Source organism: Polypterus senegalus, chromosome 10 (assembly GCF_016835505.1).
Source record: "Polypterus senegalus isolate Bchr_013 chromosome 10, ASM1683550v1, whole genome shotgun sequence".
Classification (NCBI taxonomy): domain Eukaryota; kingdom Metazoa; phylum Chordata; class Cladistia; order Polypteriformes; family Polypteridae; genus Polypterus; species Polypterus senegalus.
The window spans coordinates 4,685,156-4,708,473 of NC_053163.1; the positions used below are offsets into that span (position 1 = coordinate 4,685,156).

General features: G+C 42.8%; 1 protein-coding gene across 2 annotated transcripts; it reads right to left on the minus strand.

Moving 5' to 3' along the window:
* Positions 1-1,620: 1,620 nt before the first annotated feature.
* nif3l1 (NIF3 NGG1 interacting factor 3-like 1 (S. cerevisiae)) lies at positions 1,621-23,318 on the minus strand. 2 transcript variants are annotated; one of them, XM_039764963.1, is made up of 7 exons: positions 23,038-23,318; positions 12,292-12,784; positions 9,556-9,718; positions 9,345-9,471; positions 9,120-9,258; positions 8,950-9,033; positions 1,621-1,840 (listed from the first exon to the last, which is right to left on the minus strand). In XM_039764963.1, the coding sequence occupies exons 2-7, from the start codon at positions 12,770-12,772 to the stop codon at positions 1,656-1,658; spliced, it is 1,179 nt and encodes a 392-aa protein (XP_039620897.1). In that variant the 5' UTR covers positions 12,773-12,784; positions 23,038-23,318; the 3' UTR covers positions 1,621-1,655. The 2 variants fall into 2 exon arrangements, with proteins under 2 accessions (XP_039620897.1, XP_039620896.1); XM_039764962.1 differs by lacking the exon at positions 23,038-23,318 and adding an exon at positions 19,274-19,368.

Below are 23,318 nucleotides of genomic sequence, written 5' to 3' on the forward strand. Positions count from 1 at the left end.
TTTTTAATGTATATGGATGGATTGTCCCTTTTTTCCTTTTGAAATGTTGATTGCAGAGAGAGAGAGAGGCCAGTCTGCTATGGTTGGAAGACATTGTGACTGTTGGAGAGATGGACTGTTTCTCTTGCTCCTTTATTTTCAATTCGGCACTGCTTTGTGTTATTCATTTTGAAATAACGTCATTTTGTTTTTAAGGTATCATTAGCTTTGTGGGGACAAAAATGTTTTAGTTGCTTTGTGACACACTATTCTGTAAATAAAATTATATTATTAAAGATAAAATGTTTTTTTTGATTTCACTTATTGATTAAATTATGTGAGGCATTCAGCAGTTTGCAGTCAGCACAACCCTCGGGTCTGAAAGAAACAAAACTGCACAAGGCAAGCGTGCACATGCACAGGACCCGAGGGGAACAACCGGCTCTGACTTTACGAGTGGGGAACACTCACGGTCCTAAAACGTCACTCTTCAGGACGGTGGGGGTCTTGGACGAGACAATTTAGGTAGTGTGCGTCCTGGACAACGGTAAGCCAAGTGGACCTCACTTCTCCGCTCATGTGGCGGGTTGGCAGCAGGGCATTCACAAAGTACTTGGGCCCCTTCACCTTTATTCACATTTTGTTATATTTCAGCCTTATGCTAAAACCATTTAAATTCATCAAACACCACTCAGTACCCCCAGAATGACAAATCAAAAATGGGATGTTAGAAATGTATGCAAACCTGAAATGTCATATTGAAGTACACTGTAAGTATTGACCCTTTACTGAGTTCTGGCGGTGATTCAGGCCCGGGGGTCACCTCGAGTCCTACCTGACAAGCCGGATTTGGGGCTCTTCAGCCATTCCTCTCAAGCTCTGTCAAGTTGGATGGAGACCCGCATTGGACAGCTACGTTCAGGGACTACTTGAGGACATTCACAGAGTTGTCTTTGGTTTGTGTCCTGCTGGACGGTGACCCCTCGACCGAGTCCTAAGACCACGAGTGCTGTAGAGCAGCTTGTGAGTTGCTGCTGTTTGTATTGGTGGTGGGTCTGTGACACCCGAATGGCTGAGGAGCATTGCTGTAGAGCAGTGGTCCTCAATGGTCAGTCCTCAGGGTCCCATCCATTTCTTCTTGATTGGACTCCTACCTTAATTAAGCAAACTGTTACCTCCCGGTTTCTCTGTTTTACACGAAGATCGTGAACGGGTTATGCTGTAGATTTACTGAGTGTAAGATGGGTAAGAATTCATATTTTTCCTTTTAAATATTTAAATGTTTCAGTTATCAATAAAAATTATTTAACCAATAAGCACACAAGTGAATAACAAGAAAGTGCCTGCTCCTGCCATCTGCTCTGCCTGGAGCACCAGGAGATAATCATGAGCACAAGCTTCTCTCCAAACCGGCTACTGGGCCAATGTGAACCAAAGTCTATAAGGACATTTTTCCAGCACCTTGGAAGAATTTTAGCAGTTCTGGAGGCAAAAACAAAAAGAGTGTTGGTACCCTTAGAGGAGAGGAGGCCCCAATAAACTGGCCACTGACCGTGTACGACCAAAGAGAAGGGAGCTGCTGTTCAGAGGAACAAGCCTGGAAATGATGACCCCGCTCAGCAAAGAACTGCAACAGGCTACTTTACCTCTCCCGTTTTTTATTTAGCAAGTTGGCATCACATCACTTGCAATGGATCCCTGTCTCTCTCTGAAATCAGCACGTCAACTTTGCCCTCCAACTGGGTCTTCAGTCGATCCCCCAACTGGGACAGGTAGCCCCGCTCTGTGTTGCTGTGGTCACAGAGAACAACGCTGGTCCCAGTGGCAACCGCATCTAAGACATCGTGATGGGACATCTCGCCTGAAACAAGAGGGCAAGTTTTAAAGCGTGAGGCGCTCTTTGAGCGCATGGCAGACATGGTTGGTCCAAGGCAAACACAGAAGACAAGCTCATTGGTAGGAAACGTGCTGTCCAGAAAGTGAGTTCTGTATTTGAATGCATTCTTACTTATCATGGTGCCGGAGAGTGTCAACGCATCGCATGTTGGCTGGACATGCAAGTAAGAATATCATTGTACACAAAATGAATGCTGCTAATACGTTTGGGAACGTTAACAAAGAAGACCTGTACCGGTGCTACATGAATGGGGACGTCTAAAATGTCTTCTGTGCTGAGTCGCATCTTTTATGGCATTTATATGGTCTATTGTGTGTCTGTTTAAATGTTCTCCCCCTGGAAACAAAGGGAGAAGGACAGCGCTGTAGAGCCGTGACCTCTTGAAGTAATTGTTCCTGTCAATCACATCAATTCCATTGCTATATAATCAAGAGGACAAATCAGTTACAACCCAGACACTTCACTGGAAACCAAAGAAATACGGAATTTACACCCTCTTCACGCTTGCTGCTTTCGGTGCCACACATTCAACTGCTTCACCATCACTAGGCAAACCCCGGGGTTCTCGATCATCCCGGCACACAGAGATGAGCACGGCGAGACTGTTCTTTGTCGTTTGGGGAAGGAGCAAACAACCACCATATCTGTGTGATATTCACCGTAGGACAAGTCCAACCAGACAAGGTCACTTCCATTAATCAACTTCAGTTTGATCTTTTGGACTTTCGAGTGTTTCGTGTTTTCCGTGCGTGTCGTATGTGTTTCGTGTTCAGTGTAGGGACAAGGGAGGTTTTTGTGTTTGTATATCTCTTTTATTATTACACTATATAGACGCCACGTAACATACGGCGGTGTAAGAATAGGAACGGAAAATAGTGCATTGCCTTCGTCAACCGTTTGTGTCAAGAAATAACTCACTGATTGGAACAGGCAGTTGCCAGATCCTGGAATAGAGATGATGTTGTACAAAAACCAGTCGATAGAGAAGATACTGTCGTTCATTTTATAACAAAGGCTTAGGAAACAACTGTCGCAGTGTAACGAAAATAGCAAGGTGTATGTGGGCGTGGGGAAGGGTTTGGAAGAGGACGAATAAGAATCAAGAAATGCCGTGTCGACTGTATGTGGGCGGGACCGGTTTTGAAAAGGAAGGAACGCGGTACTCCAAAGGAGGTAATAGGAATCCAGAAAAGTGGCGTGGGGGTGTATTGGAAGCCACAGGCGGAGTGGGGAAGGGTTTGGAGGAGGACGAATAGGAATCGAGAAATGCCGTGTCGGCTGCGTGTGGGAGGGACCGGTTTTGAAACGGAAGCAGGACGAACCACAAGAGAAATATATATGAGATTTCACCGGTCATTTCTGGGGTTGTCTGTTATGTTGGGGTGCGATATATATACTTTGTTTGGGGTTTGTTTCACTTCTATTCATTAAATATTTATTCACTTTATTATTTCACATACAATTTGCTTTTTTGCTTTTTTTGATCGTCGATTGGGGAAGTGATTTGGAAGAAGTACGGCTTGTCTAGTCTAACGTTCCCTCAAGTTGCCAGTCCACGGGTAGTTGCCGGTCTGGACGATTGGGTAGGCTGTTACAGACCCAGAAGCGTCCCATTTTTTAAATCCAGTATGGTAAAGATGGAGGGCAGATGATGATGTGATTAAAGTCCCAGGTCTAGCAGCACACCACGGTGATGGTGGTGCACATCATCATCTGTGTTGCCACCTGCTAGATGTCATTGTGTGCCACTGATGTCATTAACAGTTTTTAGTGGGGTCAAGAAGTTGGTCCTTAAAAATTGCAGAATGAATTAAATGATGATGGTGACGATGGGACGAGCTGGGTAACTCACAGTTGGCGACATTGTTCTGGAGAGCCCAGACGTCAGGACCAGCGAATCAGAAGGGAGGCCATGTAGACCGAATGGCACCCCCAGTAGTATCCACTCTGACCGTATGTAATTTTCTGCTTGGATTAGTACTGTGGTCACACATTCCCCTGGCATGGCCACGACTCACATACAACTGGTGCCCTGAATGAGCCGACTCGCGAGAGGAATGGCAGTCTGATATTGAGGACAATGAAGGAAGATTCTGCCTAGGATGGAGTGAGGATCATGGATGTGCCCATCAGAGACATTCCATCATTGATATAACAACCCTAAGCCCTAACCCTAACTCCTACCCTTATCTTAACATTCAGAAAACTGAGCCCTGAGGTTAAACGAAATCCTCACCTTTGGCCCCCTGACGTTAAAATAGTACTTTGAACCCTTGTCTTTTTATGTTCTACCATATTTAGAATCCTAATCTTAATGTCTTTTAGTATACAGCTCTAATCGTAATTGTGATGTTAAAATTACCTTTAGGGCTCTTATTTTACCCAATATTTAATTGTTTTTTAAATGTCCTATATTACTTTATTTAACTTGGTTTAGACACTCACATAACCATAATTTCAATGGTCTTTTAAAGTTCACTTTTAGTAGTATTTTAATTCATTATTTATTTCACTTTTTATGCAGTCCTTATTTTGACCAGGAGGGGGTATCTTTTTTTGAACCTCCTATTTTAGTCTTAAATTTTACTGCAAAAATTACAGAATTCTATAGAATTGTTAAAATACTAAATAGTGGACAACATCTGGACAATTTTAAGGGGGTTTTAGAGTGTTTTTTTTCCTTTTACTTATTTAATGGTAGAGGGAGCATATACCCTTAAGTAAAAATTGATTTTATGGAATCAGTGTACCAGAGCATTTGCCTTCAGGCTCTCATCCCCTACCCTTATCTTAAAATTAGTGCAACAAGGCCCTGAGGTTAAAATACTGTGTTTCTTTGAGTCCTGATGTTAAAAGTTTGATGTCAACTCTTAATTTATATGTCCTATCCCTACCATATCCTAATCTTAAAATTTGTAGATTTTCAGCCCCAATCTTAAACTTTATTCTATGATGTCTCTTCATGGCTTTTATCTTAACCAATTTATTTATTTGTTTGTTTTTAATGTTTTATAGTGCCTTATTTAAACTATTTGTAAAACTCAGCAACAACTGAGAATTTTACTGCAAAAATGATGGAATATTGTAGGATTATTTAGATACTAATAAAAAAGCAATATTTCATGGTAGGAAATGGGGTTTCAAGTGTTTCTATTGATTTAATTGGTGAGGGTGCAAATCCATTTAAATAAGATGTTATTTTTGGGTGCAGTGTGCCAGAGCCTGCCTTCGGGCATCCGTTCCCCCAATTCTAAGCCTAACCCTAACCCACATCAGTCATCATGGTGTGGGGTGCTGTCAGCTACAGGCCTCGTTTACATCTGCTGTTTCTGGAAGGCCCATTGAGCAACATCACTTAAATGCTGCTGATCTCACTGCCGTGTGAAATGGTAGATGTGTTCTGCAAGCAAGATGAGGCTTCCCCACATTCCGTCCGTGCAACTCGGACTTGTTCTAGAGGCTGTGGGTCAACTCCACTGGTCTGCACACTCACCAGACCTGTATGGAACTGGACTGGATGGCGTGTCTCCCTCACCCGGCCCCTGGCAATGAATGTCAAAAGGGCAGGGTCTGACATTCCACAGTAGGCCATCGGTCATCTCCATGTCAGCTTGCATGCCAGAGTGCAGGCCAGTACTGAAGCAGAGGGAGGCTACACCCAATAAATGCATGTGGGCAGTAACCTGTGACACCATAAGTACCAAATAAACCTTGTTGTATCTGTCTGTAAGTGTGGCAACATTCTTAACACACTGATTGATGACTCTTGTACCTAAATCTGAGTTCTGTGGTGTGGCACCTACAGGGTCTTGTTTCTCTCACTCCATTAGAGCATGCAGTAAACTGAGGAAGACTAACTCAAGCTGACTCATAGGAGCCAAGGGTCACTGGAAAATCAAAGACAATTATCAATGCCGGGCTCTGCCATCGTCAAAGGGCTGCAAAGGTGCATGGAAATATACGAGGCACCGTGAATACAAGGGAATGCTATAAAAAAGACCACTAGCAAGGAGTCAAATGTGCCAGGGAGTGTCAGGCATTAGAAGAGGGAGGTGCTACACACAAAGGAGTCTGGGTAACTAACAGAATAAAAGTCGAAATGTGGTATGTGCACACAGTCATGTGGAAAAGTCAATACACCCGCTGAAATGTTTCTCTCTTTATGTGGTGTGATGGATGGCCGGCTGGCAGCTCAACCCAGCCGGGATGCTAGATGGCAACGTCCCTGCAGGGAACTTTGGGATCTGGAGTTCGGCTTCACAGCCCTGCTGGGTACCGTGGGTGCCAACAGGAGACGCTGTAGGGGGACCGGAGTGTCTTTTACCGTCTGCATAGCCCAGAAGTACTCCAAAGTCATGGGGACGGGAGCCATGAAGTACTTCCGGGCTGAAGAAAAAAACGAGCTCTCCATCTGACCCGGAAGTGCTGGCAGGTCACGTGGACAGAAGGACAGAAGCACTTCTGGGTCAAGGACTATATAAAGGACTGCTGGAGACCCAGTAAGTGAGCCAGAGTCAGAAGGAGTAGGACAGAGCTTACTGGGAGGTGTGGAGGAGACATTTGTGTTGGTTTATTGTAGTCATTATTACTGTATTGTTCATTTATGGTGGTGAAGGTGCTTCAGGGCACGACAACTAGAAGAAAAGTAATTCAGATCATTCTTGGTGATTTTACCCTGTGTTCAGTGTGTCTGTCTGTTGACTTGAAAGGGGTAACAGCGACCTCTAGCGTTTAACAGTGGATATATGTAGATTCGATCTTCATGGCAATAGGTCTCTAGAAATAAAGGTGGTATGATACAACAAACATCATGCCATAATTACATTTTGTAGTCCACTGTATAATTTAAATAAAAGAGGGGGCTATGCGCCAGCCACTTTGCATTTCTGCCGCTCGCGTATGTGGAGTTCACTTTCACCAAACAACAAATCTTTTATTTCTCGTGGATATGCCTCTTCGTTGGGAAGAAACACAACTTTTCCCTGATGGCAACACCAATTAGACAATCTACAAGTCTCCAACTTAAAGTTTAGAGCCAAACAATATCTACAGACTTCTGACATATCACCTATGTCCATATATTCAATCTCTTTTCGCTGTTCCGTTATTTCACCACGTAATAATTTCCATTGGTTAGCACTAATGCGATCTTTACTATCAGTTTTTTGATACTTTCGAATTTTAGTACTTTCATAATCTCTAACCTTCTCTGCCTGTGTATCTCGCTAACGTTTTTGAACCTCTTTACGACGTTCTACTTTGCCTTTTATTTCTGACTGTGCTTTGAGCCGAGAGCGCAGGAACTGTGTCTGACCATAGCATTCACATGAATGAGAAGTGAGTGGACCGTGGGCCTGGTTGTAAATGTTTGAGTGGAGCTCGGGACTTGTCAAAATCTCTTGGCAAAAGGCTTGTCTCATTGGACCTGAAATTGTCTCTCACAGGAGTTGAAATTATCTCTGAGAAAGTGTCGTCCCAGGGTTTCCTGGGATATAAATGCGCATTTCTCATGTGTAAAAACTAAGCACACCCCTCTATTTATCACTACCTTGAATTTAGAAAGGGTTGCACCTGATTAGAGCCTCACTAGAGGGGATCTTGTCCAAGCCTGTCTCGTTTAAACCTCGGACATTTAGTTTGCTTTGCTCTTTGTGGCAGAGTGTGTGTCATCACCACGGTGAGATTGAAAGAGCTCTCCGAGGCTATCAGAAGGAAGGTTATAGTCGCCTGTAAGTCCTTGAAGGGATTTAAAAAGGTCTCCAAATATTTGGAAATCAACCATTTCACCCTCTGGAAGACCGTCTACAAGTGGAGAAGATTTTAAACAACTGCCAACCGGTCCAGGCCAGGCCATCCCAGCAAGTTCAGCCTGAGAGCAGAAAGCAAGATGCTGAAAGAAGTGTCCAAGAAGCCCAGAATTTCATCACGGGACCTGCAGGTAGCTTTTGCCACCATTGATGTCAAAATGTGGGAGTCTACTGTTAAAAAGAGGCTGCACAGATCTGATCTACACGAGAGGTGTGTTGGGGGAAACCAGAAAGAACCCTGGGGCAAGACCACAGTTTGACCAAGAACTTCTGGAACAGATGGGGCAGAGGTTAAGTTATTTGGCCACAGTACCAGAAGACATTTTCAGGGAGAACTGAATTGAGGAGATTAGAGCCAAGGCTGAACTTAGATTTTCCACATACAGAAATGGCATATCTGTTCATTTTTGCATTGACTAAATTATTGCAAAGTCAGATTGTTCTATTTTTTCCCCCAATTACATCACATGACAAATATACAAAAAACAGAGAATATTGGCAAAACAGAATACATGCGTGTAAAGGAGAGGGAGGTCAGTGGAATGGTGAGGATGAGGGGAGTAGAGTTGGCGAAGGTGGATGAGTTTAAATACTTGGGATCAACAGTAAAGAGTAACAGAGATTGTGGAAGAGAGTGCAGGCAGGGTGGAGTGGCTGGAGAAGAGTATCAGGAGTGATTTGTGACAGGCGGGTATCAGCAAGAGTGACAGGTAAGGTCTACAGGACGGTAGTGAGACCAGCTGTGTTATATGGGTTGGTGACGGTGGCACAGGAGTCAAGAGCTGGAGGTGGCAGAGTTAAAGGTGCTAAGGTTTGCTGGACGTGATGAGGATGGACAGGATAAGAAATTAGGGCATTAGAGGGTCAGCTCAGGTTGGACGGTTGGGAGACAAAGTCAGAGAGGCGAGATTGCGTTGGCTTGGAGAGATGCGGGGTATATTGGGAGAAGGGTGCTAAGGGTAGAGCAGCCAGGCAAGAGGAGAAGAGGAAGGCCTACCAGAAGGTTTACGGATGTGGTGAGAGAGGACATGCAGGTGATGGGTGTGATTGAGCAAGATGACAAGGACAGGAAGAGATGGAAACAGATGATCCACTGTGGCGACCCCTAACGGGAGCAGCCAAAAGGAAATGAAGAAGAAGAAGAGGATATCGGGAAAGGGGCAGATACTTTTTCACATCAATGTAATTTACAGGTATGATCAGTGTTAGGCACTTCATGACTACTAAAAAAAGGAGTTAAGATAACCTCCACTAATAGGGTCTCACCTGTCAGGTAAAGGTCTGCTTTCACTCCATTTAACACTGAGCTCCCAGAGCCCGCACACACAGCCATAGTCCTGACCAGCGACTCTGCAGGAACAAGAAAGACATAAAGCTAAAGACAGAGAGCTGAAAGCACATTTAAAATGTCAAACTGTAAACTCCAGATCCATTACCCAGAGTGCACTGCGCACCCAGCGCCAGCCTGACGTGCTGCAGCCGGAGATGGGCTTTTATTCTCTGTAGTGCTGTTGCTATGGTGACAGGCTCATCCAGCGTACACAAGCGTCCAGGGCCAGCATTCGGAACTGGAGGCTGAAAAAAAGGAAATGGAGTGAGCAGGGCTGGCAGGTGCCAGGGCGCGTCAGAGCTGATTTGTCGACTTGCACAGACTCACTCACCTTACTGAGGGCTAACACCTCTACAGTCTGATAGACAGAGGTGTAAGGGGCCAGAAGACCAAGAGCACGGGCCAAGGCTGGGCCTGTGCAGTTCACCATCACGCGGAGCAGGTCCTCAGAGTTAGACCTAAAAAAATGAAGGAAGTCACATGACAATGTACCCTGAGCTGTAAGAGGAACCCACATGTGGAGCAGAGACATGAACACTCACCTGACAGTGCACACCTGCACACCAGCCCCTTCCACCGACTTCAGATGACTGATGATCTCCTCCGCATCCACATCCCTCCCAATGCTCAACTCCAGTCGGTGACTTGCGCCACTTGGGGTTGATGAAGCGATGGAGTGGCTTATTGGGACCACCGACCCAAGACCTATGGAGACAATGAAAGATCACCAAACTCTTGCCATAAATCTGTCCAAATGGAAAACATCTCCAAGATACCAACAACTTCTACAGAGTCTGAGGCTATTACTTCAGTCTCTTCAGGCGTCATATGCTAGACCCTACTGATGCTGGCACCACTATCTTCATCTTAATCACACCCCTCTATGTGAGATCTTGCCCCATGAATATCATGTTCCTCACATCACTCTTTCCATGTCAACCATGGCCCTCTTTATCTTCTCCCATGTGTCAGTCTGACTGGACATGACCGACTCCTGTCAGTCTCTCTGAATCAGGCTCCGTCATCACAAACATCCACACTATATGATCCCCAAGACATTAGTGGCCCCTGCCAGGTACACTCGCACCACTAAAAAAAACACTGCACTTTTCTGTACATTAGGACCACAACCCTTCTTCATGATCTACCATCCTTGGTGGGTTTCTACCACTTTTGCCTCATCTCTTCTGAAATTTCCTAGCGTTTCCTGCTTGAAACTTGGCTTTGACTCTCGTGGTGAGGGTCAGTGAGATGGGGATGCTTACATTCAACAGAGTGGTTTGAGCTGAAATATCCCACATTATATAATTTGCTGAGCTGTTAAGAGTGAGAAACTCAGGGGCGATTAGCTTTTCACACATGGGCTGGATAACTTTATTACTTAAGCAGAATAAATATCAACGTAGAACTGGCATTATACAGTAGGTATAGAAAAGAATCGCCCCCTTCGAAATATTCCCATTTTTTTTGCTTTACAGCCCTAAATAAAAACACAAATACAAAAATATTTCTTTCCAGTTTTACTTACTCAATGCAACCTCTAACATCCACGTGAAAAATATCACAGTTACAGTTCAGATGAATTTTAAAAAATCAAAAGTGCCCACCATTTCCATTGCAGACAACGGTTACTGGCTTCCTTCCACATGTGATCAACTGTAATCTATGTGATTAGTGAAGCTGTTCCTGGTCCATTCATTCCCTTGCTTGGTAGTGCAACTGACAACAAACAACTGACTATGGGTGGCAAGCCACTTTCAGAAGATCTCAGGGATAGAGTTGTGGACAGACATAAGGAAGGAGATGTAGACAAAAAAAATCTCAAAGGCTTCATCAGTCCCACAGTAAAGTCCATCATAAAGAAGTGTTCTGTACTACTAGGACCTTCCCTGGATCCTCCAAACTGGATGGAAGAGCAAGGAGGAAACTGGGAAGAGAGGCTACCGAGAGGCCAATGGCCACTTTGAAGGAGTTCCAGGATTTGATGGCAAAGAGTGGTTTGGGTTGTGTGCATGTGACAACAATTTCACAAGCGCTCCACCATTATGGCTTGTTCGGGAGGGTCGCACTTCTCAAGGAAGGCCACATTAAGGCTCGTTTGAGCTTTACCTGAATGTACCTTGAAGATTGTGATGCCAAGTGGAAAAAAGTCTTCTGGTCAGATGAGACCAAAATCGAACTATTTGGCTTCAATACCAAACGGTACACCAATGCAGCTCTCACCATCCAGAACACACCATACTGACAGTAAAGCATGGGAGTGGCAGCATCCTGTTGTGGGGGGCCTGGGGCTCTCATTACGGTAGAAGGAAAAATGGATGGGGCAGAATACTATCAAACTCTTGAGGAAAACCTGCTACCCTCTGGTAGAAAGTTGAAGATGGGCAAGATGTTCACCTTTCCACACGACAACGACCCAAAGCACACAGCAAAATTGACCACATGGTGGCTGAAGGAGAAACAAAAGTGAATGTCCTGGTGTGGCCAGTTAGTGCCCAGACCTAAATCCCATGAAAAATCTGTGGAAAGATTTGAAGATAGCAGACCACCAACGCTTACCACCCAATGTGACTGAACTTAAACAGTTCTGTGAAGAAGAGTGGGGGGCAAATATTACACAATCTAGATGTGCAAAGCTGATAGAGAAGAATTTCAACAGACTCAAGGCTGTCATTAAAGCTAAAGGTGACATTGACATTGAGGGGTGATCCTTTACTAACCTCAGTAGGTCTTGTTTTTTATTTTTTATCATTTTTCTCTTGGATGTTAGAGGTGACATTGAGTAAGTAAAGCTGGGAAGAAATACTTTTGTGTTTTCATTTAAGGCTGTAAAGCAAAAAAAAAAAATGGAATATTTCGAAGATTCTTTTCTATACACCAACTGTGCTTACTGCAGACTCCCTGTTACCTAATCTTACATTTTTCTGTAAAGATCTAATGTCATTTGTTCATGAGGACAAATACTTTTTCACAGCACTGTACCTATTTGGACCAACACCGAGAGTACCATCTCTCTTTCTGGCCCAAGCTACCCATCCTGACCTCCTACTCTATATGAATGGACCCTGCTCTGCCATCACACTCCCACATACCTGTCTGTCTGCACCACCTCACCCCAAACCTGCATACATTTTAGTTTGATTTGACCACCAGAAAAATAAAAAAGCATGTAGCTGACTCCTCTGGCTCCTGCATATCCCTCTACTCATGTGGATAAACCCACTAATATGTCTGATTCTATAAACCCACATGTCCCGCAGGCAGACATCACCACTTACCCAGAGCTTGGCCCAGCCAGTCATTGACACCCCCGCAGACGCAGTCGCAGGCCGTGTGTGGGGAGTAAACGGCAACCCGGCCTTCCAGCGCTCTCACGACCAGCCGCTCCTTCCAGGCTCCCCTCACAGTGCCAGAGCGCAACCTCTTTAAGGGCCGGAAAATGGGGGGGTGATAAGAAAGAATGAAGTTCACCTTCTTCTCCAGGGCTTCATCCATCACCTGCTCTGTCAAGTCATTGGTCAGCATCATCGTCTTGACGATGTGTGGTGAGCTCGGCTCAATCAGTAAGCCAACGTTGTCCCAGCTTTCAGCCAATGAGAGGGGGGCGAGCTTCTCCAAGTTGGAGATAACCATATGGAGGTCCATTCCCAACTGGAAGGACATCCTGCTGACAGAGTTCAGTGACCTCTTGGGGAAGAAGGTTGGGATGAGGGTCTTGTAGGACACCAGACAGAGTTGGGTCAGCAGGCGAAGCTTCATGAAGTCAAAAATCTGGAATAGATTGGGAAAAACAAAATTGGTAATAACTGCTTCTTTTTCTACCTGAGACTGGCCTTCAGGTCTTTGCAAAGTGACACTGCCAGATTCAAGCAGAGCCATCTGTAGGGTGTCATAAACATTTTCTGGGTGTCAACCCTGCTATCATTTCGCTTTGGTAGGTTTAATCTTAAAACAGTTTGCATGTGAAGGAAAGTCTCTTTTCACTCGGAATAATGTTTAGTCTACTGAGTGATGAACACATCAGGCAAGCAAGCTAATTTTGCTTTTTTTTATTAATTAAAATGAAGTCCTGACTTTTCATACGTCCTGGTCCATCATGGAGCTGGAGAATGACAGGTTGCATGTGGGTTTGACACGCTGAATGAAGCAAGTAAGAAATTCCCTTGATTCTGTACATGGCACAATAAAGACCCTATCATCAACATATCTAAAAACCGCTAAGGGTTGTTGTATGTGTCTATCTGTCACAAGATTACTGTTGAATCACTGGGGCTAGAATCTCGATCTTGGTCTTAATCGAAAGATCACGATGTGATACGTGCTGGTAAAGCAAAAACTGTAGCTAGCAGTAGCAAAAACGTTATTGGTGTTTCTTATGGAAAACTGCAAATAAAAATGAGAGCAGCGACATCTGCTGAGTGTGAAAGAAACTGCAGAAGCCGATTATGTAATAGGAACAAAAAGAATGAGAGCTCTAGCACTGCAGCAACCTGCTGGTACTCACAGACTATTAGGGCTTGACCCTTGTTCTTGAGACAAAGAAGGTCTCAGTTTTCTTAGGAAATGTATAAACCTATAAACTGGCAGTGTGCCCTCTAGTGGTCCAGGTTATCAGATATAATTGCAGCACCAGACTGCACATCAATGGCCTCTTTGGTGGCAGCTCTTCTACTGTGCATTTTGGTTGAGATGGGCGGAGGGGTTGCTTTATCTTCACACTTAAAATGTTTGATTCAAATTGATGTATTAAATCTCTATATAAAGGGTGAGTCAAAATTATGTTAACACTAATGTTACTGCTATGTGTATACTTGCATACAATTTTTGTGGACAGTTTAAGTGCCACATATGCTACATGTGTTGAACACAATGGCGAACATCATCTTGCACATATGAAGTATGTTTTGTGAATAAATTGTTTCCGCCATTCAAATGTTTACATAATTTTGACTCACCCTGTATATAAAATCCAATGTCTTTCTTTCTGCTTTTCACAGAGAGAACTACCTTTTTCTATACTTTGCTTGAACATTCCGGTTGATTTTGCGACTTCTACCATACCATAGTTCGCTTTGCGGAGCGATATATTCGTGCTCATCTGAGACAGAGGCTGCAGGCCGAGGAGAGGGGGAAGCATGATGTCAGGAGTGGGGAGCCGGGCACAGCCCTCCTCACTCACTCACACGCCAGTCTCTGTTCTTGTCGCTCTACCTCTGGCCACGTTTTGGAGTGAATCGTCCCTCCGCTTAGCTAGCGATACTGGTTTGTTTATTGATTTTTAAAGTTTGCCCAGTTTCACACTATTGTAATAAGTACATAAGTTCAATATGTCACTGTGCTCTGCACAAAAAATAATTAATAAATCCACTCACATGTACAGCTAACAAAAGGCTAGATTTGGCACACAGGGACTCATCATTTGGAACTGCTAGGCAAGCATTAGAAGATAAAAAAGGAACAAACTGAGAAGTGGGCCTTGTACTAGTTCTGTGTTTCAGAGTCAGCATGACATTGGATCTTGATTTACCTAAGTGGGGGTCTGCACATGGAGAAAGAGTATAAAGCTTTGGAACATTGCCTGGCACACCTCTGAAGCCGACGGACGGACGGGAGATAACGTTATCCGATCCGGAAAATCCTTCCAGCGCAGTGACGAAAATGGCAGACTGTATACATTGAGATCCCACTTCGGCAATAGTCTTGGAGTTGGCTTCCTCCTCTGTTATGACGCGTAAATCGTCATTAAATAAAGCTGAATTATTTCTCCTATGTGATTTCTTACCGCCGTATCACTTCATATTATATCTATAGGGGGGTCCAGATCTAATTATGAAATTTTCATTATGCTCTGCAGTGGTTCCCAAACTCGATCCTGGGGACGCCACTGTGGCTGCAGGTTTTTGTTCCAACCAGATTCACAATCAGTGATAGTAATCGATAACAACTGATCTCATTTAATTAGCTGGTCTTTTTTTACTGTTCTCTTATTCTACATTCAGAAAAACACAACAGTATGGTTTTGACATTTATAAGACTTTTAGATATACAGTAATCCCTCGCTATATCGCGCTTCGACTTTCGCGGCTTCACTCTATCGCGGATTTTAAATGTAAGCACATCTAAATATATATCATGGATTTTTCGCTGGTTCCCGGCTTTCTGCGGACAATGGGTCTTTTAATTTATGGTACATGCTTCCTCAGTTTGTTTGCCCAGTTGCCAAGGGACGCTATTGGCGAATGACTTAGAAGCTACCCAATCAGAGCATGTATTACATATTAACTAAAACTCCTCAATGATATACGATATGCTTCCCGCGCGGTGCTTGATTTTTTGCTTCTCTCTATCTCTCTCACTCTCTCAGCCTGACGGAAGGGGTGTGAGCAGAGGGGCTGTTTGCACAGAGGACACGGACGCTCCTCTACAAAATGCCGCCATATTGCGGTACTTCTGCATACTTAAAAGCACGTATTGATTTTTTGATTGTTTGCTTTTCTTAGTGGGCGCTCTCTCTGACATTCTCTGCTCCTGACGGCGCTCCTTTGAAGAGTAAGATATGTTTGCATTCTTTTAATTGTGAGAAAGAACTGCCATCTCAGTCTTGTCATGGAGCACAGTTTAAACTTTTGACTAAAGGGTGTTATTTCATGTCTAGAGGGCTCTAATAATGTTAACAGTGTGGGAGAGTTTCTAAGGGCTTAAAATATATAAAAATAACCATACAAACATATGGTTTCTACTTCGTGGATTTTCACCTATCGCGGGGGTCTGAAACGCAACCCCCGCGATCGAGGCGGGATTACTGTATCTCTATTTTTTTTCTCAAACTATAAATTGTTAACTCTCTTTTGTTGTTTTCCTATTATTTTTCTTTTTACCTATGTAGTTTGCTCCCTTCATTTAATCCAGCACAGCAGACACCGAGGATGATGAAAGGTGTAATGACTTCAGTGTCAGACTCACTAATTAGTAAATAATCAATTAAATAACCACAACACATGGAAAAGCAGAATGAACATTAGGTTGAAAATACTGTTAACGACAAAAAAAAAAAAAACCTGCATATTCCCCATATAACTGCTTATTACATTTTAATAAAAATCTACCAAACTTAGTTTGTAATTTTACATTGACTTCAAAACACAGAAACTAGGAATTAATGACTTACTTAATTAGGCTAAGAGTCCAATGAAAAACAGAAGTTGGCTGGAACAAAAACCTGCAGCCACAGTGGGTCCCCAGGATCGAGTTTGGGAATCCCTGCTCTAACTTATTAAGTTTATTACACAGAAAATCACCCAAAAAATCACAGACAATCGAGAAGTGTGCGAACTGACGACATGAAGAATCATCTTCGCGCTGAACTGGAATCGTCCCTACATAAATCAAAGTCATCCAGACAATCTGGGTCTGCATAATTAGATCTGGACCACCCCGTATATAGCTTTGGGTTACTTAAGACACCTAAATTAAAAAAAGAACTTATTCCAACCAGTGAGCTAGCGCCCCCTAGAGGTAAACACACACTACTATGCGGGCGGAGCCACGGGGGACGGCTAGTGTTTATTAAATGTAATAAAATAGCAGTGTGCCCACTAGTGGATACAGTTATGGTGTGCAAGGCTTACAAAGCACAAAAGTGCATCTTCTTGTCAGCGTGCCCCCTCGTGGCCATTGTTATCAGCATTACTTATAGAAAAGACTTTACCTTGATGACAGTGTAGCTATGGTTATGCACCCTGAAGGCTGATTGTCTGCCTCTGCGGTAGCTATGCGCCTATGCTACGTTGTAGGCTGTGCCGTGGAAAGCAGTTTATACTTCTGTATCGCATCACAGGTACATGTCTGAGGGCGAGTTGGTGGTGTTTGTAGTGCGCAACAAAAGTAAAGAATCCATTAAAAAGATGGCAATGTTTGCATTCCGGGATCACCACTCCACTTGCTACACGTTGTTCTTCTGTATCTGTCCCTAACATTTTAACTTTCTCGTAGGGAAAGTATTTGAATCGACCAAAAATTTGATTTCGAGATTTTGAAGAATCTTGACGTTTTAGACTTCCCCGAGTCTGAAAATACCATTTTTGGAATTACGTCTGTGTGCTTGTCTATGTAAACACGATAAGTTGAGTACGCTTACTCTTAGGTCAACCAAATTTTGCATACATGTATTATGCACAAAACATGGATTTCTATCAACTATTGACCTATTTCAGCTAACCGGAATGCTTCGTTTTTATTCATGCAGATGCAGAGTCCAAATTATTCAACTTTACTTTGATAATAATTGTTCAATATATTATTCATTTGATTTGTTGTTAATGGTTCTTTAATGTACATAATGTAAAAATATAATCATCATCTTGCAGTTTACTTCTCAAATATCCATCCCCATATCAGAGTATACAAGAAAGTCGAGAAGAGACCACACAATATTTTTTTTTTTTACTTTTTCATACATTCACTATCTTCGGAAATGGAAGGCGAACAGAAAGGCATTTCAGGTAATACGTAGTTACCAAACTGGCCAACCAGAGTCGGAGGGCTTGTGTCAATGCAACATGTAGTCACATTTTCGAGAAGGTGCGTGTCAAGCTATGCTGCAGATACCCTGTGCGTGACGTGGACTACGCTGTCCTTACGGTCCAGACTTGACGCAGAAATATAAATCAACCTTTAAGTACAGAGCTGCACATTAATACAGATGTGGCCCACTGGTAACTCGGAGTTGCAGAACAAGGATTTAGTTTGATGGCAACATGCCCCCTGGTGGCCAACGCTGTAATTTCACAGTTGATGTTTTACGATGCTTTGGCCATGTCACATACTACTACCACTATGAAAGACTGCCCATCGCATTTTCAGCTCTATTGACAGGATCGATGAGAACTTCTTTTGTTTTTTTTTTTTTAAGAGAATACAGAAAAAACAGAAAAGTTATATATTGGGATGACGCAGCCTAAACTTATTATTAACTAAGTTTGAATCACCATTAGTTTGACTGAATCTGCATGCAGGTTAGGTGTTATCTTTGACAGCAGCATGCCATTTAAAACACACCTTACAAAACTATCTAAAAAATGTTCTTTCCATTTCAAAAATGTTGGAAAATTAAGATGTTTTCTAAATATGCATTTATTTCTAGTAGGACTGACGACTGCAATATGATATTCACTGGCTGTTCAAATCGTTCAAGATGCAGCTTTCAGTTAATTTAAAATGCTGCTGTAAGAATCATTACAAGAACTAGGAAGTACCAACACATACCTCCAGTTCTCAAGTCCTTACACTGGAGTCCCAGTTAAGCTTAGAGCTGACTTCAAACTCCCCCTTGTAACCTATAAAGCCATAAATGGCCAATTGCTAGTTTACTTATTTGAACTTAATACTTGCAGACCAGAGTGCACATTAACTTATCTCAAGATGTTCTTGTATTTAAGTTTGCAATAATGTATAGAATAACAGAGGGAGGTTCAGCTTTTAGTTACAGGGCCCAGAAGCTGTGGACTGATCTGCCTGTTAATATATGAGAAGCCCCTTTGGCCATAGGCTGAAGACTTGTGACTTTAGTCTGGCATACCCCTGATTAGCTCTGCTTGTGAGTCACTTGTACAAAAACACAAGTGATACAGCATTCATAAACTGTTACTGCCCTTCCTCTGTTCTGTTTCTCTTCTCGGTGTCCTATTGTGGCACATGCTGCCACTGCTCCAGTGCCAAGCTGTTCTCATCTAAGTCATCAAAGTTACTGGGATCATTGGAATCACTGGATTCAAAGATTCTGTCATCAGATTAGACGGCCCAGCACAGACTCTGCAACGGATTCCCCAGTAGAGGGTGGACAGATAGATGGCCGAGGTCTCCATGACTGTAACTACGTCGACCTTTGTCTTTGATTTTCTCTCTTACAATTGACCACGGACCTCCCAACTTAGTATATCGCCTTACTGACAGGATATCAGATCCGAACATTGTTATCTTTTCGAATGGAGAGCATAGGGGGTAGAAAGAAAACTGCATCGAGTTTCTATATAAATCACTAGGCAGAAGGCAATGGAGACAACCCTCCTTTAGCGAAGAGTCTACTATACTGTACTTCGCAACACGTCAGCGTGCCAGTAAAGCAGCCCATCTATAGAGTATAACAGCACTTGGCAGTTTTCTTCTCAGTGCCCGCAGCAAAAACAAATCGAACCGGTAAAACTTCCACAAAACAAACCTTTCACGGAAAATATAACACCATGCAACAAACAGCACGCGTACCTGACATATCCGGCTCGTCTGTCAACTCTGCTTCCGTTTCCAGGCAGGCGAAAAAAAAAATCAGCCAATGAGACAGCGGCATTCTCAGGGAAAGCGCGGTCTAATAGATAGACACCGCCTTCACTGTCGACACGATACGTCAGCGCGTCCGCCATATTGCGAGTGGCAAAAGTGCCATTTAAAATAATACAGGTAGACGTGGAAACCGGGTTTTAAACGTACTACGGAAGCGTATTAGGGCCACGGTGAAAAAAAAATACGGACACAGTGAAGAAAAAAAAATCTAAATGTCAGATTAAAGTCGACATGTTGACCTTATTCTCGACATTTATGTTGAGATTAAAGTCGACATTTCCACTTTATTCTAGTAGCTTTATTTTTGTCAGTAGAATGTCGCAAAACTAAACTTCATCTTAAAATGAACGTTTAATTTAACAGATTTTCTCAAACCCCGTCATATATTAATGTAGCACATTAAATGCTTTATATTAAGTGTTCCCCGACCCTGTTATTAATCTCTATGCGCTTCTTAAACAGACTTCCACTTGCACTGAGAGGTGCCGGCAGCGATCGCCGCACATTGACTTCATGATATTCCTCTTCTAAGAACATTCAGAATACTAAGATAAATACTTGATATCTTTTTCACGATGAAATGCATTAAAGCATGTATTAAACATGGGTGGCGGGGGACACGGTGGCGTGGCTGTAGTGCTGCTCCCTTGCATTAAGGGGTCCCCTGGTCTACGTTCAGTGTAGAGAACTTTATGGCAGGTGTGATGAGGCTCCAGAAAACTGGATATATAAATGGGTATCGCACTGATTTAACTTAAATATTATGTAAATGTTGGGTTCGTGATGTGGTGATCGGAGACACGAACGCAGAATTCAATGGATGTTCTTCTGAGCGGGCTTTGTTTATTGCATGCGTGCTGTCTCCATCTGATGTACTAAACCAGTTCCAATCCTTCCTTTTTCTTTCTCCACATAACCAATCACCACACGATAAACGTCTTTGTGAAATTAAAACTAGTTATTAACTTAGACCTCAGGGTTTTCAGAACTTTAAATGTATTAAAGCATGTAGGGGCACGGTGGCGTGGTGGTTGCACTGCTGCCTCGCAGCAAGGGGGTCCCGGGTGTTTTCTGCCTTGAATTTGCATGTTTTTCTGGTGGGTTTACTGGGCGTGCTTCGGTTTCTTTCAAAGTCATGTAGGATGTGGGGTTTTGTTAAATATTATTGACCCTGCTACTGTATGTGTTGCTCGTATTCACCCTGCGATGTGCTGGCGCCCCGTTCAGGATTTACTCCTGCCTTGAACACCATGCTTGCTGGGATGGGCGCAACCCTGAATGGATGGCATAATTAAACATGTATAACAAAGATTGTATTTTAAGTTCTGGAAACTCTGAGGTCTAAGTTTTTTACTAGTTTTAATTTCACAAAGACGTTTATCGTGTGATGATTGGTTATGTGGAGAATGAAAAAGAAAGGATTGGAACTGGGGGTTTGGTACGTCAGATAGAGACAGCACGCATGCAATAAACAAAGCCCACTCAGAAGAACATCCATTGAATTCTGCGTCCGTGTCTCCGATCACCACATCACGAACCCAACATTTACATAATATTTCAGTTAAACCTGTGCGATACCCATTTATATATCCAGTTTTTTGGAGCCTCGTCACACCTGCCATAAAGTTCTCTATACTGAACGTACACCTGGGGACCCCTTAATGCAAGGGAGCAGCACTACAGCCACGCCACCGTCACTGCCACTGTCAATACTGAAGACACCTGGTGCCACACTCTATCAGCTAATTAACTCTTTAATGGTCTCTCAGTCAAGTTCTGTAGGCTACACAATCATGAGGAAGACTGCTGACTTGACAGATGTCCAAAAGACGACTATTGACACCTGGCACAAGGAGGGCAAGACACAAAAGGTCATTGCTAAAGAGGCTGGCTGTTCACAGAGCTCCAAGCACATTAATAGAGAGGCGAAGGGAAGGACAAGATGTGGTAGAACAAAGTGGACAAGCAATAGGGATAAGCGCTTGTACCCTGGAGAGGATTGAGAAACAAAACTGTAGGGGAGATTCACAAAGAGTGGACTGCAGCTGGAGTCAGAGCTTCAAGAACCACCAGACACAGACGTATGCAAGACATGGGTTTCAGCTGTCGCATTCCTTGTGTCAAGCCACTCTTGAACAAGAGACAGCGTCAGAAGCGTCTCGCCTGGGCTAAAGACAAAACTGCTGCTGAGTGGTCCAAAGTTATGTTCTCTGATGAAAGTAAATTTTGCATTTCCTTTGGAAATCAATGTCCCAGAGTCTGGAGGAAGAAAGGTGAGGCACAAAATCCACATTGCTTGAGGTTCAGTGTAAAGGTTCCACAGTCAGTGATGGTTTGGGGTGGCATGTCATCTGCTGGTGTTGGTCCATTGTGTTTTCTGAGGTCCAAGGTCAACGCAGCCGTCTACCAGGAAGTTTTAAAGCACTTCATGCTTCCTGCTGCTGACGAACTTTATGGAGATGCAGATTTCATTTTCCAACAGGACCTGGCACCTGCACACAGTGCCAAAGCTACCAGTACCTGGTTTAAGGACCATGGTATCCCTGTTCTTGATTGGCCAGCAAACTCGCCTGACCTTAACCCCATAGAAAATCTGTGGGGTATTGTGAAGAGGAAGATGCAATACACCAGACCCAACAATTCAGAAGAGCTGAAGGCCACTATCAGAGCAACATGGGCTCTCCTAACACCTGAGCAGTGCCACAGACTGATCGACTCCATGCCACGCCGCATTGCTGCAGTAATCCAGGCCAAAGGAGCCCCAACTAAATATTGAGTGCTGTACATGCTCATACTTTTCATGTTCATACCTTTCAGTTGGCCAACATTTCTAAAAATCCTTTTTTGCATTGGTCTTAATTGATATTCTAATTTTCCAAGATACTGAATTTGGGACTTTCATTAGTTGTCAGTTATAATCATCAAAATTAAAAGAAATAAACATTTGAAATACATCAGTCTGTGTGTAATGAATGAATCTAATATACAAGTTTCACTTTTTGAATGGAATTACTGAAATAAATCAACTTTGTCATGATATTCTAATTTTATGACCGGCACCTGTATATAAAAGATAGAGGTTTGAAATACACTACATAACAATTAAATAGAAAGACAATTAGATTGAAATAAAATTAATGGAACTGTATAATAGAGATAGATAAGAAAGACAGATGATAGGTATACAGATAATGAAAAGTGCTATATAAGAGATATGAAAGACACTACATAACAATTAAATAGAAAGACAGACCATTAGATATATATAAACTGAAAGGCACTATATAATAGAGGAAGATATGGAAGACAGTATGATATTAGGATATTTGACCTTCACCCAGTTTTTTGACTATTTTAAAAATATTTATATGTAACTTATGTGCTTTGGATTGCCTCATTTGCTTCATTTTATTTTACATTTCTATTTTATTTTTCCTTTGCCTTTTGCGCTCTACAGCACTTGCTTTTGTTTCAGAGCATTTTTGTGAAATAAACTTTTTTTTATTTTTTACATTTGTCCTTATTACTAGTCTGGATTTGACAGTAAAGCCACCCATGGACATTTTTAGAAGTGCTTTTGGAAGGTTTTTGGAACTCTTTAGTGCTTGGGACCTCTAGACCTTGACATGGTGTGTCTTCTTAAATCAGTTATAAGTTCATTAATTTTTGTGACATTAGAAAAAACTCACCACGCCAGTTCACTAAACCATCTACCACTGGACTAGGGCTGGTTTCATTTCTCATTACGTTGGCTTAGTATCACTGAGTCATCAGCAAATTTTAAGATGAACCTGTTTTCAAATTTACTTCAATATCCATTAGTGAACAAAAGATGTGAAAGGACCCTGTGGATGAGGACAGCATGTCAGACAGAGAGCCATTGACTTTCAGTCTTCATAGTCCATCCATTCATATTACAAACCTGCTGCACCCTGAGCAGGATTGTGTGGACTCTTTGAGTCCTGCTTGT